The 14,623-nt window shown below is 36.1% G+C and overlaps 1 protein-coding gene across 2 annotated transcripts; it reads right to left on the minus strand.

Annotated features, from left to right (window-relative positions):
• Positions 1-297: 297 nt before the first annotated feature.
• On the minus strand, positions 298-14,296 carry LOC110441502. Of its 2 annotated transcripts, none has more exons than XM_021484682.1 (8): positions 14,159-14,296; positions 10,474-11,594; positions 9,795-9,886; positions 8,853-9,120; positions 6,087-7,767; positions 5,707-5,864; positions 5,081-5,152; positions 298-1,408 (listed from the first exon to the last, which is right to left on the minus strand). In XM_021484682.1, exons 2-8 carry the CDS (start codon positions 11,564-11,566, stop codon positions 1,026-1,028), a joined length of 3,747 nt encoding a protein of 1,248 aa, XP_021340357.1. In that variant the 5' UTR covers positions 11,567-11,594; positions 14,159-14,296; the 3' UTR covers positions 298-1,025. The 2 variants fall into 2 exon arrangements, with proteins under 2 accessions (XP_021340357.1, XP_021340348.1); XM_021484673.1 differs by having other exon boundaries at positions 9,795-9,895.
• Between the last annotated feature and the right edge of the window lie 327 nt (positions 14,297-14,623).

The following is a 14,623-nucleotide window of genomic DNA, read 5'->3' on the forward strand; positions in this document are numbered from 1 at the left end:
CTCATCATATGTATATCTGTTGTATTATTTCATTTATTGTATAAAAAGTTATTCATTGTGATCAAATTATGCAATTTCTCAATTTATGTAAAATTTATTGTGGAGAGGGCCTTCGTAATGTTGATATAACTTGTGCCTAATCCGTTTGCTTCATTTATGCAATAAAATATGTTTGAATCAAAATTATAAACACACTCATGATAGTTTTTCATACACTATCTGTTTCTAAAAGCAGTCCTTATACACAGTTATAAAAACAATCCTTATAAACAGTTATATATTTTCATAAAACATGCATATTCTCAAACAAGTAATGATAGCGCTATCCTATCATCTTATTTAATTCAAATACATACATTTACATATCTTCCTAATCAACCATCAAAAACATTATTTGATTAACAGGTTGTATTTCCGTATTAAATACAGATACATGTACAAGTAAATAAAAACGTATTCCTGCATGTATGTGAAAGGGGAGACAAACTGCACAATGCCATAACACATCTGTCCTTGATTTATTTTGTGCTGGTGTGTAATATGGTGATCTTCTTTTCATCCCTTAAGATAAAGGGTACCACTGCATCATTTATTATAACAAAGAAGATATTCCATTGGAGTTTTGTCGACGTCGATATTGAAGACGACACTTCCCCTAAGCAGTTGTCTGCCTAAGAGTAAACAAGTTTAAATGTTCATGGTAAAAAAAATAGCAAACGTAAATATGTAACTTTATCATTTAGTTAGATTATATCTCAGAAGTTATGAACGAGTTATTTCTAGTAAGCACACTGAATGATAACCTCTGACGTTCACTCCAGCTGTCGTTTTTGAAATATTATGTTTCCAAGAGCACTGAAACATGAATGGGCGATATACAAACATACAACACAGATTTGCAATGCGGCCGTTAGTGACCGTCCTGAATCGATTAAATGGAATGTAACAGAAATTGATTGATATAAATTGTGTCACGACCGTAGGCGTCCGTATACTTCAATATGACGTACGAGGAATTGATATTCTTACTTAAACTTCTTGAGGGCGAGTTCTGGCAAATTATCTGCTTTCAATATATCGAGAATGCTGCCTATTGGAGTGACAAAAGTTTTCTTGTCAAGAAACCCAATGGCGATACCTAAACAAGCGTCTGGATAATAATGCTGGGCGTCTCTCTTCATGACAAAAACTGCCGAACCAGAATCACCACATTCAAAAAATTGTTTTCTGTTATATTCACTTATGACGAATTGTCCCTTCATGACATATTTGTTAAGAGAATCTCTTTCAATCCCAAGACGTGGAGAGTCCGGTAGTCTTATCTGACCATGCTTCCATGTCAGAATACCTACAGACAGCCCAGAACTTGCTCCCAGCTTCATGCATCTGATTGGGCGTTCACTCGAGGCTATGATAATAAAAAAAAATCGTCATGATATTAATTTACTTTAATACAGAAATACGAACCTGATGATTTTGATTATGCTTTTGTGATATATATAATGAATAGATACTATCCTTTGTTTTCTGATACATACAGCTATATTTCCTTGAATAGGATAGATAAAAAGAAAATGTATATTTGAAGAATGCAAAGAATGATACATAGATAAAAAAAAAGGACTTAATTTGTATCACTTCCGAACTTGACACATATTCTCTTTGCTGTTAAGTGTCTCTTTGCTGTTAAGTGTCTCTTTCCTGTTAAGTGTCAAATTACACATAACCTCCTTGCTTTAACGCTCCTCTATAATTTGAATTAAACTCTATATTTGCTGTAATGTTCCACTGTAACTAGAATGACGTATTGTATTTACTGTAATGTTCCAATATAACCAGAATGACGTATTGTATTTGCTGTTATGTTCCACTATAACCAGAATGACGTATTGTATTTGCTGTAATGTTCCACTATAACTTGAATGACGTATTGTATTTGCTGTAATGTTTCACTATAACTTAAATGACGTATTGTTTTTGCTGTAATGTTCCACTATAACTTGAATGACGTATTGCATTTGCTGTAATGTTCCACTATAACTAGAATGACGTAATATATTTGCTGTAATGTTCCACTATAACCAGAATGACGTATTGTATTTGCTGTAATGATTCACTATAACTTAAATGACGTATTGTTTTTGCTATAATGTTCCACTATAACTTGAATGACTTATTGCATTTGCTGTAATGTTCCACTATAACTAGAATGACGTAATATATTTGCTGTAATGTTCCACTATAACTTGAATGACGTATTGTTTTTGCTGTAATGTTCCACTATAACTTGAATGACTTATTGCATTTGCTGTAATGTTCCACTATAACTAGAATGACGTAATATATTTGCTGTAATGTTCCTCTATAACTAGAATGTTGTATTCGCTTTAATGTTCCACCATAACTTGAATGACGTATTGTATTTGCTGTAATGATCCACTTTAACTAGAATGACGTTTTGTATTTACTGTTATGTTCCGCTATAACTTGAATGACGTATTGTTTTCGCTGTAATGTTCCGCCATAGCTTGAATGACGTATTGTAGTTGCTGTAATGTTCGGCTATAATAAAAATTATTCCTAAAATATAATTTAATTTATCATATGAAGACATACGCCATATTCAGTAGTTTAAAAATGTTGTGTACAATATTCCTGATATTTGCGTCTTTGTTTCTGAGCATGAGAGTTATTTCCCTTTATTCGGAATTTAGAGTTATCGTTCTTTACCATTTCCTTTGAGCAGCCATCACGAGTATTCAGAAACCTTTAAGCCTTTTTAATCCCACCCTCCCTTCCCATTATTTTACGATTTCCTTCTGCTGTGTGTCTGCCTGTTATATATTCGCAGAAAGTTCCTTCCACTTGTCAAGACTTCGACCACTATGTTGGAGGTGCAGGACGATTTTTTCCTGGACAAAAGACTGCTGCCATGTGTTCATTACAGTTGTGCAAATTCGAGACTTTGGACAATTTTTATGCAAAAGTGTCAGCTTTTGAGTTTGGGGGAATATCCTGGTCCCAGTTTCCTCCATCTTTTTGGCTGTCGCAGCTGATTTTATCTTCGACAACAGATTGCTGTTGATTTTTTACAGACTTGTAAGTTAAGTCTTATTGAAATTTATAGTCAAATAGTTTCAGCTATTGAGTTTGGGGGAATATCCTGGTCCCAGTTTCCTCCATCTTTCTAGCTGTCGTAAGGTCGAAGTACTTGGCCATTATTCGCCACAACTTACTCAGTATATATAATTAATTAAAACCAAACAGTGAAATTAATTTTCGGTCTTTGTTATTATTTGATATGCTTCTATTTGATAATAAAAATTATTCCTAAAATATAATTTAATTTATCATATGAAGACATACGCCATATTCAGTAGTTTAAAAATGTTGTGTACAATATTCCTGATATTTGCGTCTTTGTTTCTGAGCATGAGAGTTATTTCCCTTTATTCGGAATTTAGAGTTATCGTTCTTTACCATTTCCTTTGAGCAGCCATCACGAGTATTCAGAAACCTTTAAGCCTTTTTAATCCCACCCTCCCTTCCCATTATTTTACGATTTCCTTCTGCTGTGTGTCTGCCTGTTATATATTCGCAGAAAGTTCCTTCCACTTGTCAAGACTTCGACCACTATGTTGGAGGTGCAGGACGATTTTTTCCTGGACAAAAGACTGCTGCCATGTGTTCATTACAGTTGTGCAAATTCGAGACTTTGGACAATTTTTATGCAAAAGTGTCAGCTTTTGAGTTTGGGGGAATATCCTGGTCCCAGTTTCCTCCATCTTTTTGGCTGTCGCAGCTGATTTTATCTTCGACAACAGATTGCTGTTGATTTTTTACAGACTTGTAAGTTAAGTCTTATTGAAATTTATAGTCAAATAGTTTCAGCTATTGAGTTTGGGGGAATATCCTGGTCCCAGTTTCCTCCATCTTTCTAGCTGTCGTAAGGTCGAAGTACTTGGCCATTATTCGCCACAACTTACTCAGTATATATAATTAATTAAAACCAAACAGTGAAATTAATTTTCGGTCTTTGTTATTATTTGATATGCTTCTATTTGATAATAAAAATTATTCCTAAAATATAATTTAATTTATCATATGAAGACATACGCCATATTCAGTAGTTTAAAAATGTTGTGTACAATATTCCTGATATTTGCGTCTTTGTTTCTGAGCATGAGAGTTATTTCCCTTTATTCGGAATTTAGAGTTATCGTTCTTTACCATTTCCTTTGAGCAGCCATCACGAGTATTCAGAAACCTTTAAGCCTTTTTAATCCCACCCTCCCTTCCCATTATTTTACGATTTCCTTCTGCTGTGTGTCTGCCTGTTATATATTCGCAGAAAGTTCCTTCCACTTGTCAAGACTTCGACCACTATGTTGGAGGTGCAGGACGATTTTTTCCTGGACAAAAGACTGCTGCCATGTGTTCATTACAGTTGTGCAAATTCGAGACTTTGGGATATTTATATACAAAAGTTTCAGCTTTTGAGTTTGGGGGAATATCCTGGTCCCAGTTTCCTCCATCTTTTTGGCTGTCGCAGCTGATTTTATCTTCGACAACAGATTGCTGTTGATTTTTTACAGACTTGTAAGTTAAGTCTTAATGAAATTTATAGTCAAATAGTTTCAGCTATTGAGTTTGGGTGAATATCCTGGTCCCAGTTTCCTCCATCTTTCTAGCTGTCGTAAGGTCGAAGTACTTGGCCATTATTCGCCACAACTTACTCAGTATATATAATTAATTAAAACCAAACAGTGAAATTAATTTTCGGTCTTTGTTATTATTTGATATGCTTCTATTTGATAACTTGAATGACGTATTGTTTTTGCTGTAATGTTCAACTATAACTTGAATGACGTTTTGTATTTGCTGTAATGTTCCACTATAACTTGACTGACTCAATATCCCGTTTGCTGTTTCTACATAAAAGAGCTCCGCATGCATTAGTACCGAACAACCACGTAGGGTATATCCTAATGAATATCCTTATAAAATCTTGTTAATAATCAATAAGCAAGCACAGTTCATTTTGATGGAATATTGTGAAAACAGTTCTGTAAATACTTACACATTGCATCCAGATATGATGCATCTGCTTGTTTTCCAGAGGTAAATGTGGGTGGGTGTTTCCAGTCCATTTCTGTTAATGTATCAATATATATCAAGCACAAAAAGATACCTGTATAACATTGCAACTGTTTGCAGTGCAAACTGTTTGAGTTTTGTATTCGTAGTATTGAGACAAAAAAAAAATCAAAAAATCCTAAACTGATAAAGTAAGGAATAAAGGAATAATTCGACTGCTTCTATCTTTGTTGTAATAACTGCCTGGAGCAGGAATGAAAATTTGGTACTCAATGTCTCTATCACCCAGCTTTGTGGGCGTTCTTTTGAAGAGTAACGAAAGAAAAGTAATTATATAATACTTCTTGGGAAAAGGCAACAAATACTGTTCTTACTGGGGTTTTGTTACCAGTAAAAGTCTATACAAACCCTTTACAATTATATTAGGGAAGCGATTCATGAACTAGGTCTGCTGAATTGGTCAGCATGGGGATATCTTTTCACTCGATACGTACATTGTATATCTACCATCTGTTAATGCCGATTTATTGTACTAAGGGACGAGTGCTTTGTGTTTGTTTGGTAAAATTAGTGTTGTTCATTTTGAATATTTATTGAGATTTGTCTTACTTGCGTTTCGGAGATGAATATGCTTTATGTCATCAAAGGACCCATCACATGGCGCTCTGTCTTTGTCAATTTCCACGATTGCTGCATCTATGCCGGTTTCTAACGTGGAGTCAAATCTAGCTCGGACTACTTTTCCACACTCCCAGTACACATTCCTTCTGTAAATAAAGCAATATTGTAATATATAACTTTTAGTCCCTGTTTAAACAAGAAGGCTATTCCCAAAGACTTTTTGTATTTAAGAAGATATTTAGGTGCAGAATATTATATTATGAGGAAATTGTGGTGTTTCTCAAACTTGATTTCAATATGTTTTTATGCTTTACTGGAGCCATGTTAGGAATAAAAACAATTGAGCCCAACACTTAGGTTAAACATACCCATTTTCGTCATCGTCATCATCTTTACAAACGGGGTCATCATCGATTTCCATATATGTAACTCCCCTTAAGACTTTTTCACTAAAGTGGTCAAAAGGAGCGATGACGTCAGCACCACATCTTTCTTGTGAACAACTGAAGTGTATGGGCTGTTTCCCCTCGGATATAGCCTGGTTATAAAACAGATGAGCACATGTTATGAACCCAGTTTTACCGTTGCCCATTTCAACGAAGGATCCAACTGTTCCTACATACGCTGTGATGGCAATGGATTGTGATTTGCATAAGTGCATTCCTAATTTCAACGAAAGATGTTCATCAGTTTTCATTGGATTTCTCTTTGTCGCTTTTTTGGACGAAGCAGATGCAGCACAGACACACGTGGTGGCATCTTGCTCTCCTTGGTAAGCCTTGGATGGAATCACTCCAGAGACACCTGGTGAGGATTTTGTGTGTCCATCGTTTTCGGATGGAATCACTCCAGAGACACCTGGTGAGGAATTTGAGTGTCCATCGTGTTCAGATGGAATCACTCCAGAGACAACTTGTGACGAATTTAAGTGTCCATCGTTATCGGATGGTGTTAATCCAGAGACAACTTGTGACGAATTTGAGTGTCCATCGTTTTCGGATGGAATCACTCCAGAGACAACTTGTGATGAATTTGAGTGTCCATCGTATTCGGATGGTGTTAATCCGGAGACAACTTGTGACGAATTTGAGTGTCCATCGTTATCGGATGGTGTTAATCCAGAGACACCTGGTAAGGATTTTGAGTTTCCATGGTCAGTGACCAAGGGCAAAGGGCTTAAACTGAATTCCCCCTCAAGTACTGCAACAGGCATTGTTCCTTTCTCACATTTTAATTCAGTTGGAAAGCAGTTGCTCTCATGGGGAACGTATCCCTTGTGTGAACAGTGTAGAATGATGTGTCCTGTAGGTTTGGCTTCTGGACATTTCACACTTGTTAGGCTTCCAGCAGTGATTGCATTTAAATTCGGATGCTGATCCCAAAGGTAGTCAGCCCATAAGTCAATTACTGACTTACATTTGTCTTCCTCATCTTTTGTCATTTCAGTTGTCTCTATCCAGTTGCTCTCCGGGGATATATCCGTGTTTATGATGACAACGCTTACGCCATGTATGTCTTCTTTCTTCTCAATTTCATCAACATCTTCCGAACATCCAAGGCAAACTCGTTCAATCGGTAGATTCTTGTGAACTGTGTATGTCGGTTCAAAGCGAGCACCAACATCTTTATGTCTTCTTTCTGCTTCCCTACAGACTGATTCAAGCAACGCTGACTCGGTTTTCATTCCATAAGACAATTTGATGCAGGTGTCCATTGAAGGATATCCTGGATTTCTTTCAGTAAGTACCTGCACTATTTCCTTCAAGTTGAGGCGCACAGAAAGAGTGAGTGGTGACAATGTCATGCGCGATTTTCCCTTCCACTCTGTATAGACAAAGGCAGGAAGATAATGTGTCGGACGGGATGCAGCATTGGCTCCGTGGTCCAGCAGCATTTTTACTATTTTGGTTTCTCCTAAGAGAATTGCAAGATGCAATGCTGTCCATCCAGCTTCATCCTCAGCGTTCACATCTTCTATTCCACGGTTCAGCATGTTTTGAAGTGCATCACTACGTTTGTGAAGGATTTCATGATGCATTGGAAGGCAATCTGTTATAAGAAATAGTAAAGTAGTTGTGAAATACAAACGACTGAATGGCGAGCATGCCTCCTTTTTGAAAAACCATATAAACTATGATAACAAGCGGATGTTCATTACACTATAGCATAGAAGTATTTGGCAAAGAAAGTCCTCATGATGTCTGATCTAGTCAAACATTGTCCTATGAAAAGATATTAAAAACAAAGTCCTTAACCGAAGGCGCGAGAGACGTACAAAGTTTCACTTAGACGGTAACTTAAATTAACATCAGCTCAAGGGTATCTAACAAATTAACACAAACACAAGGCGCCTAAGTAACTGACACCAAAGACAGGAAACATCAGTCATTAAAACAAAATCCGAGGATTATGATTATTAAATAGGCTTCATAGGTAATCAACACAAACTAAAAGTATTTTTTTTGTACACAAACAAAAAGTAACTGGGGACCTCAGTAATTAACAAAACGTAACAGGGGGCCTCAGTAATTACCACACAGTAACAGGGGTCCTCAGTAATTAACTAAAAGTAACAGGGGACCACAGTAATTAAAAAAAGTAACAGGAGACCAAAGTTAATAACACAAGCAAACAGGGGACCTCAGTAATTAACTTAAAGTAACAAGGGGGCCCCAGTATTGAACACAAAATTAACAGGGGGCCTAAGCAAAAAAACACAAAGTAACAGGGGACCTCAGAAATTAACATAAAGTAACAGGAGACCTAAGCAAATAACAAAGTAACAGGGGACCTAAGCAAATAACAAAGCAAACAGGGGACCTAAGCAAATAACAAAGCAAACAGGGGACCTAATCAAATAACAAAGTAACAAGGGACCTCAGAAATTAACATAAAGTAACAGGAGACCTAAGCAAATAACAAAGTAACAGGGGACCTAAGCAAATAACAAAGTAACAGGGGACCTAAGACCTAACCAGAAGACAGTCCCTATCGGGATGTCTTTAGAAAAAAACGTGTTTGAATCGTATCATACCAAAAATAATTACGCAACCAACCCGATGTAAATATAAAGCTTCAGAAGTATTATTTTTGGTGGCAAGGACGTATTCATCATGGAACCGAAATGTACATACCGTAAGGCAACCTCTTCCCGCTAAGTTTTGAACACTGCAGATCGGAACGAATTATGTACGGTAACGATGTATCTGCAAGAAACTTGCTTGTGTGAATGTGAATGAATTTAAGTGGGTCTTCCCCTGGAATTCCATGGGCTGCGTTTATAAGGTGCTGTGCAGCTAGTGTGAATACTTTCTGAATAGACTCCTCGTCATTGGAGGGCGATACAACCACTACCACGTCTATGGCATCGGGATTCACGTGTAATTTGTTTGTCAATTCATCCTGTAAATATATATATTTAAAACAAATGTCTAACTGACAGCTCATGAAGTCAGAAATTGCGAAAATCTGGCTAAAACATATTACTGTATAATTAAAAGAACACGAAATTAAATCACTGCCATCAACAGATGTTTAACGAATGTCAATGTCGGAATTGGTGTATGAAACTTGTTCACTTTGCTTTTGTAATTTACTGTTAAAACTTGAATTATTCTAAGGAGACCAAAGTGTCCCGCAGTGTAGCAGTGTTGCCTTCTTTGTCAATCAAAACACATTTCCCCTATAACATTAGGACCAAAGAAAGTATCACTAGAAATGCAAAGTAAGAAAGCGGTTGTTTGGAATTTTAGTAAGCCTGTACAGATAGCCAACTCATGCTGTAGGTACCTAAACAAAAACCGAGACATATGCCTACAGACATTCCACGGTAGGTACCACAACAAAAACCGAGACATATGTCTACAGACATTCCACTCATGTTGTAGGTACCTAAACAAAAACGAGACAAATGTCTATTGATAAAGTTGTACATCAATATACAATTTACAATACTTAATTATATATGTCAAATTATAAGAGATTATTTTCTCAAAATAATCTCTGTATAAAAATTGAATAAGGAAATGTTTTGAGAACAGATTGAAGCAGTATTAATAAACTCAATAACAACTTACGCCTCCTATTGCCAAAAGAAATTCACGTCTATCCACTGCTTCAAAATGAAGAATCACCACACGTTGCTCGGATTGCCCTTGTTTATATACGGCTGGTTTATCTAAAATAGAAAAACAAGAGGCTTAGCTCAATTCAACACTTCATTTTATCATCGCAGCCTGCAGTTGTTAAGAAAATGGTACAGTCTGTTTAAGTTTTTTGTTATACTTGCAAATGTCAAATATCTTAGTAATGGTAATCAAATATTCAAAAGCTCTGTGTATACTTGAACAAATTTAGTAAACCTATTACCTATTCACTGTCATTAAACCGATACACGTGGCTACAGTAACAACCGATACACGTAACTACAGTTACAACCGATACACGTAACTACAGTTACAAGCGATACACGTAACTACAGTAACAACCGATATACGTAACTACAGTTACAACCGATACACGTAACTACAGTTACAACCGATACACGTCGCTACAGTTACAACCGATACACGTAACAATATTTACAACCGATATACGTAGCTACAGTTACAACCGATTCACGTAGCTACATTTACGGATATGGGTTAACAGCAATGCTATTAAGCCCATGCACGGCGTATTCTGAAGCAGATTAGAAATATTTATTCAAAAAATTTAATATATCTATAATTATTTAATATAACGGAAGATACCTACCTTCACTTTCAAAATTGCATTGCCTTTGTACATCAGACGGACTTTTGTCTTCGATTGATAGACTTCTTTCCTGCAAACATCGACGGAGACGATGACTTCCTGTCAGTTTAACATATCTGAGCAAACGTTTTACTGTAGCGTCTTTGTTGGATTTACACAGCGTAGATGTATCCCCGTCCTCTTTCAGAAGATCGACGAGTGCTCCAACATCCCCTGTCAGATCTACACAGTCAAGCACAGACATATCATTTACATTGGCTTTAGGGCTCCTGTTGCGTATTTCACGAAGAATTGGTTTTATCTTTGCTCCCTGTCTGATCAGGTGGCACACAACTGTCTGCTTGTTGAACTTTCTATCAAACGCATATTCCAGTGGTCGTTTTCCATATCTATCTAAAGCTTCTATATCTGCCTTGAATTCCAGTAAAAGGTCAATCATTTTAGTACTGTAACTGTCACGAGACAATCGATGTAATGGTAAAATGCCGTTCCTATCAGAGATATCGGTTCTGGCGCCGTGTTCTAGGAGTATTCTACAAATTGTGGGGTGTTCATTGTCCTTCCTCGAGGCCAGGTGCAAGGCTGTTTCACCATTGCCATCTCTAGCATTGACATCTACAGAGTGCTGTTCCAAAAGTACGGTGACAACGTTAGCAAATCCTTTGTTAACTGCAACATGCAGTAAAGGAGAGTTTCTGAAATTTTCAAATTTTGCACCATATTTAATTTTTTGAAGAAACCACACTCCAAGATCTTCATGATCACGGAATATTGCATGCTTTAAAAGGATTTTTAAATTCACATTCAGTTTTTTTCGCGAATATAAATACTCGAGATCCTTACGTTTATTGTGTTGACTGGCATAAATAAGCATTTTAATTTTTGGACGGTCTGTATATTTCTTTTCTTTTGGACAGCTGTTCAACATTTCGATATAATCTCGCATTTCCATCTTGTATAGTTCATCGCTCATTTCGTGTGATTTCGCTTTGGTAGTGTTTTTATTCTTCATTTTTTCTTTCCGTTTTGAAACATTGCATGTGGGATTATGGCAGGGCTTTTTATACGCTTTCTGCCTTTGCTTCTTTTCCATGGTTTCATTTAAAGAGTAATCACGTTTTCTGAAAAGTAAAAAAACGAAGATGTGTTAAGAGGTAATATAGGTGAAACTAATAATTAGAGGTACGGCACCGAGTATACAATATATGTCAGCCAATTAAACTGATATTTACTTTATGTTAACCATATAATGCAATACTTAACGAGATACAGAATGACAACAACAGCGCAAGAGAGACATCTAACAAATAGGACAGACATCACATCCCCTAAGATAGCACAAGAGGAGAAATCATATACTCATACAACACATCCCTGAGTATAACACAATAGGAGAAATCTTATACTCAGACAACACATCCCCGAGTATAACACAAGAAGAGAATTCTTATACTCGGACAACACATCCCCAAGTATAACACAAGAAGAGAAATCTTATACTCAGACAACACATCCCCGAGTATAACACAAGAAGAGAAATCTTATACTCGGACAACACATCCCCAAGTATAACACCAGAACAGAAATCTTATACTCAGACAACACACATCCCCAAGTATAACACCAGAGGAGAAATCATATACTCAGACAACACATCCCCGAGTAGAACACCAGAGGAGAAATTATATACTCAAGTAGTGTTCCGTTAGTTATAAACACATATTCTCTGTACCTAATGGTTTAAACATATAGCAAATCTAAACCAATGAAGAGCTTCTCTGATCTGTTTTGAGATTCAACGAGCAAATTCAGACACATATATGATGATTACGTAGCTAATTTTGCCCTCGTGTCAATCAAAACTGTCAAACATTGTGGAATATATTTTTTAGATTTAAAATGCATCAAGATTAATATATATACACATTGTACATGCATAAATAATTTTCAGAGTTTTTCAATGATATAAAGAACATAATAAAACGTTTTACTCGACTTCCTAGTTGTTAGTAACGGATGTTTTTGTACTCTTGATGGATGACTATATAGAGAATGTTTCTTGTTTTTGACGAAAACCTGTCATATTTCATTGATGGGGAAGAACACTTTGATGTTATTCAACAGTATGACGAGTGAATAATATGAAAATGTTTATCCAAGAGGTTGAAATTGAGAAAAGAATAAAAGGATATTTTTACTCATATTACAGTTTAACAACCAGCAAGAAATGACCGAGCTAGGCGTCAATGGCGAATCATTTTCTCGGGTAAAAAACCTGTAAGATGTAAGACTGTAAGACAAAGAATAGGTCATATATGCGACAAAAATACTTAGTTTATTATATGCATTTAAAATTCGGTTTATTAGAATTTCAACTCACTAAAATTAAAAAAATTAAACATTATTGTTTAAGATGTCAATAGTTAAACAAAAATGATTATTTTACTTTCATATAAATTCTACATAATCATTACTAGGTCGCCGATAGATATACATTTCCAATCATTTGAGTTTGTTATATATTGGCAGAACATCATATTATTTTAATTTCAAGATACAAAAATGCCTGTCATGTTTTATAACCAGTTGTCAGTTGATACAGACACTGACATACTGTGGCCCGAGTGGATTATACTGTGTACTACATACACTGACATACTGTGGCCTGTGTGGATTATACTGTGTACTACATACACTGACATACTGTGGCCAGAGTGGATTATACTGTGTACTACATACACTGACATATTGTGGTCCGAGTGGATTATACTGTGTACTACATACACTGCCATAATGTGGCCCGAGTGGATTATACTGTGTACTACATACACTGACATACTGTGGCCCGAATGGATTATACTGTGTACTACATACACTGACATAATGTGGCCCGAGTGGATTATACTGTGCACTACATACACTGACATACAGAACATTTAAGATATCACATATAGTATACCTTAATATATTAACAACATCCCGTGCTTTGCCGTACATATGTCACATGGTTTTTGTGATTGATATTGACACTGGTTTTGACCACAATAACGGCGGCCTAGTTATAAATGTACTTCAATATTGCAGATAAGCCGTGTATAAAATGAACCTACTTACATACACCCCTACCTGAAGTTAGTAACTTCCTTTTAAACAAATAGTTTGTAATTGATATCAATGACACGATACCAGTGTTTTTGTTTTTCACGTGAGAGATATAAGGATCGATCAATCAATCGATACAATCAGCGATGTTGACACGTAACACAGAAAGACGTCAGGAGGGCCTACCTAAATTTAAACACCCCAAAGACATCGAGCGTTATTTGTATTTAACGCTCTGACATACAATAAACCGTTTACCTGTCGGTTACGTGTGTAGTATGGCTGTAATTTGTACTTATCGCTCGTACAGTTATTAAACCTGTTATCACATTAATGATAGCAGGAGGTATATCTGTTACAGTTATGACTCGGAGTTGCTTCCTCCGTTCAATCCTAGTAAGTGTTATTTGTTTGAGGAAACTTGATGGTGGGACTCGGAAAATGGCAAAGTCTAGCCCTGTTACATATTTATTATATACATTGTGTGACTATGTTAATGAATATTATTCTGACGACATGTTTATCAACAAGAAGGCAACACTATGTCATATAACACTAGAAAAGAAAACACTAATATACTCACAAATAATATTATACACATTGTCGAATGCGCCAACGTTCATAAAATTTTCGTCTTTCTTCCTGGTCGTCAACGTATCTAGACCTATACACACAGCCATCCTGTTATCGTTACAGGGACATATGGGCCATCCGTGTCATTGGCAATCCTGTGTTTCTATTGGGTAAAGACAGAAGAGTCTAAATATAAATGTCAGTGCTTACGTGAGTGCAATATATTTTAAATGCACCAACTGTGTAGGAACGTATGAAGTGTGTACGTGTGTAATACATGAACGTCGACAATAAACCCTATTCTATACGTGTGATGCAATGTGTACAGGTGTTTTATACCAAGTGTATATGAGGGTGTTGCATTGCGTACTCATGTGTGTTATACAATTTGTACGGGCGTTATACATTTGTTTACTTGTTTTACAATATGTTGACGTGTGATGTACAATGTGTATGTACATGTTATACAATTTGT

The sequence above is a fragment of the Mizuhopecten yessoensis genome, unplaced genomic scaffold (genome assembly GCF_002113885.1).
Source record: "Mizuhopecten yessoensis strain PY_sf001 unplaced genomic scaffold, ASM211388v2 scaffold1861, whole genome shotgun sequence".
Lineage (NCBI taxonomy): Eukaryota > Metazoa > Mollusca > Bivalvia > Pectinida > Pectinidae > Mizuhopecten > Mizuhopecten yessoensis.

Excerpts from the sequence above, each read along its gene's own strand:
- LOC110441502 (XM_021484673.1), bottom strand. The coding sequence starts at position 11,566 with ATGGAAAAGAAGCAAAGGCAGAAAGCGTATAAAAAGCCCTGCCATAAT. Across the intron at positions 9,896-10,473 it reads ATGCAATTTTGAAAGTGAAG|ATAAACCAGCCGTATATAAA; the intron begins GTAGGTATCTTC and ends TTTCTATTTTAG. Across the intron at positions 5,153-5,706 it reads TATTCATCTCCGAAACGCAA|AAATGGACTGGAAACACCCA; the intron begins GTAAGACAAATC and ends ATACATTAACAG.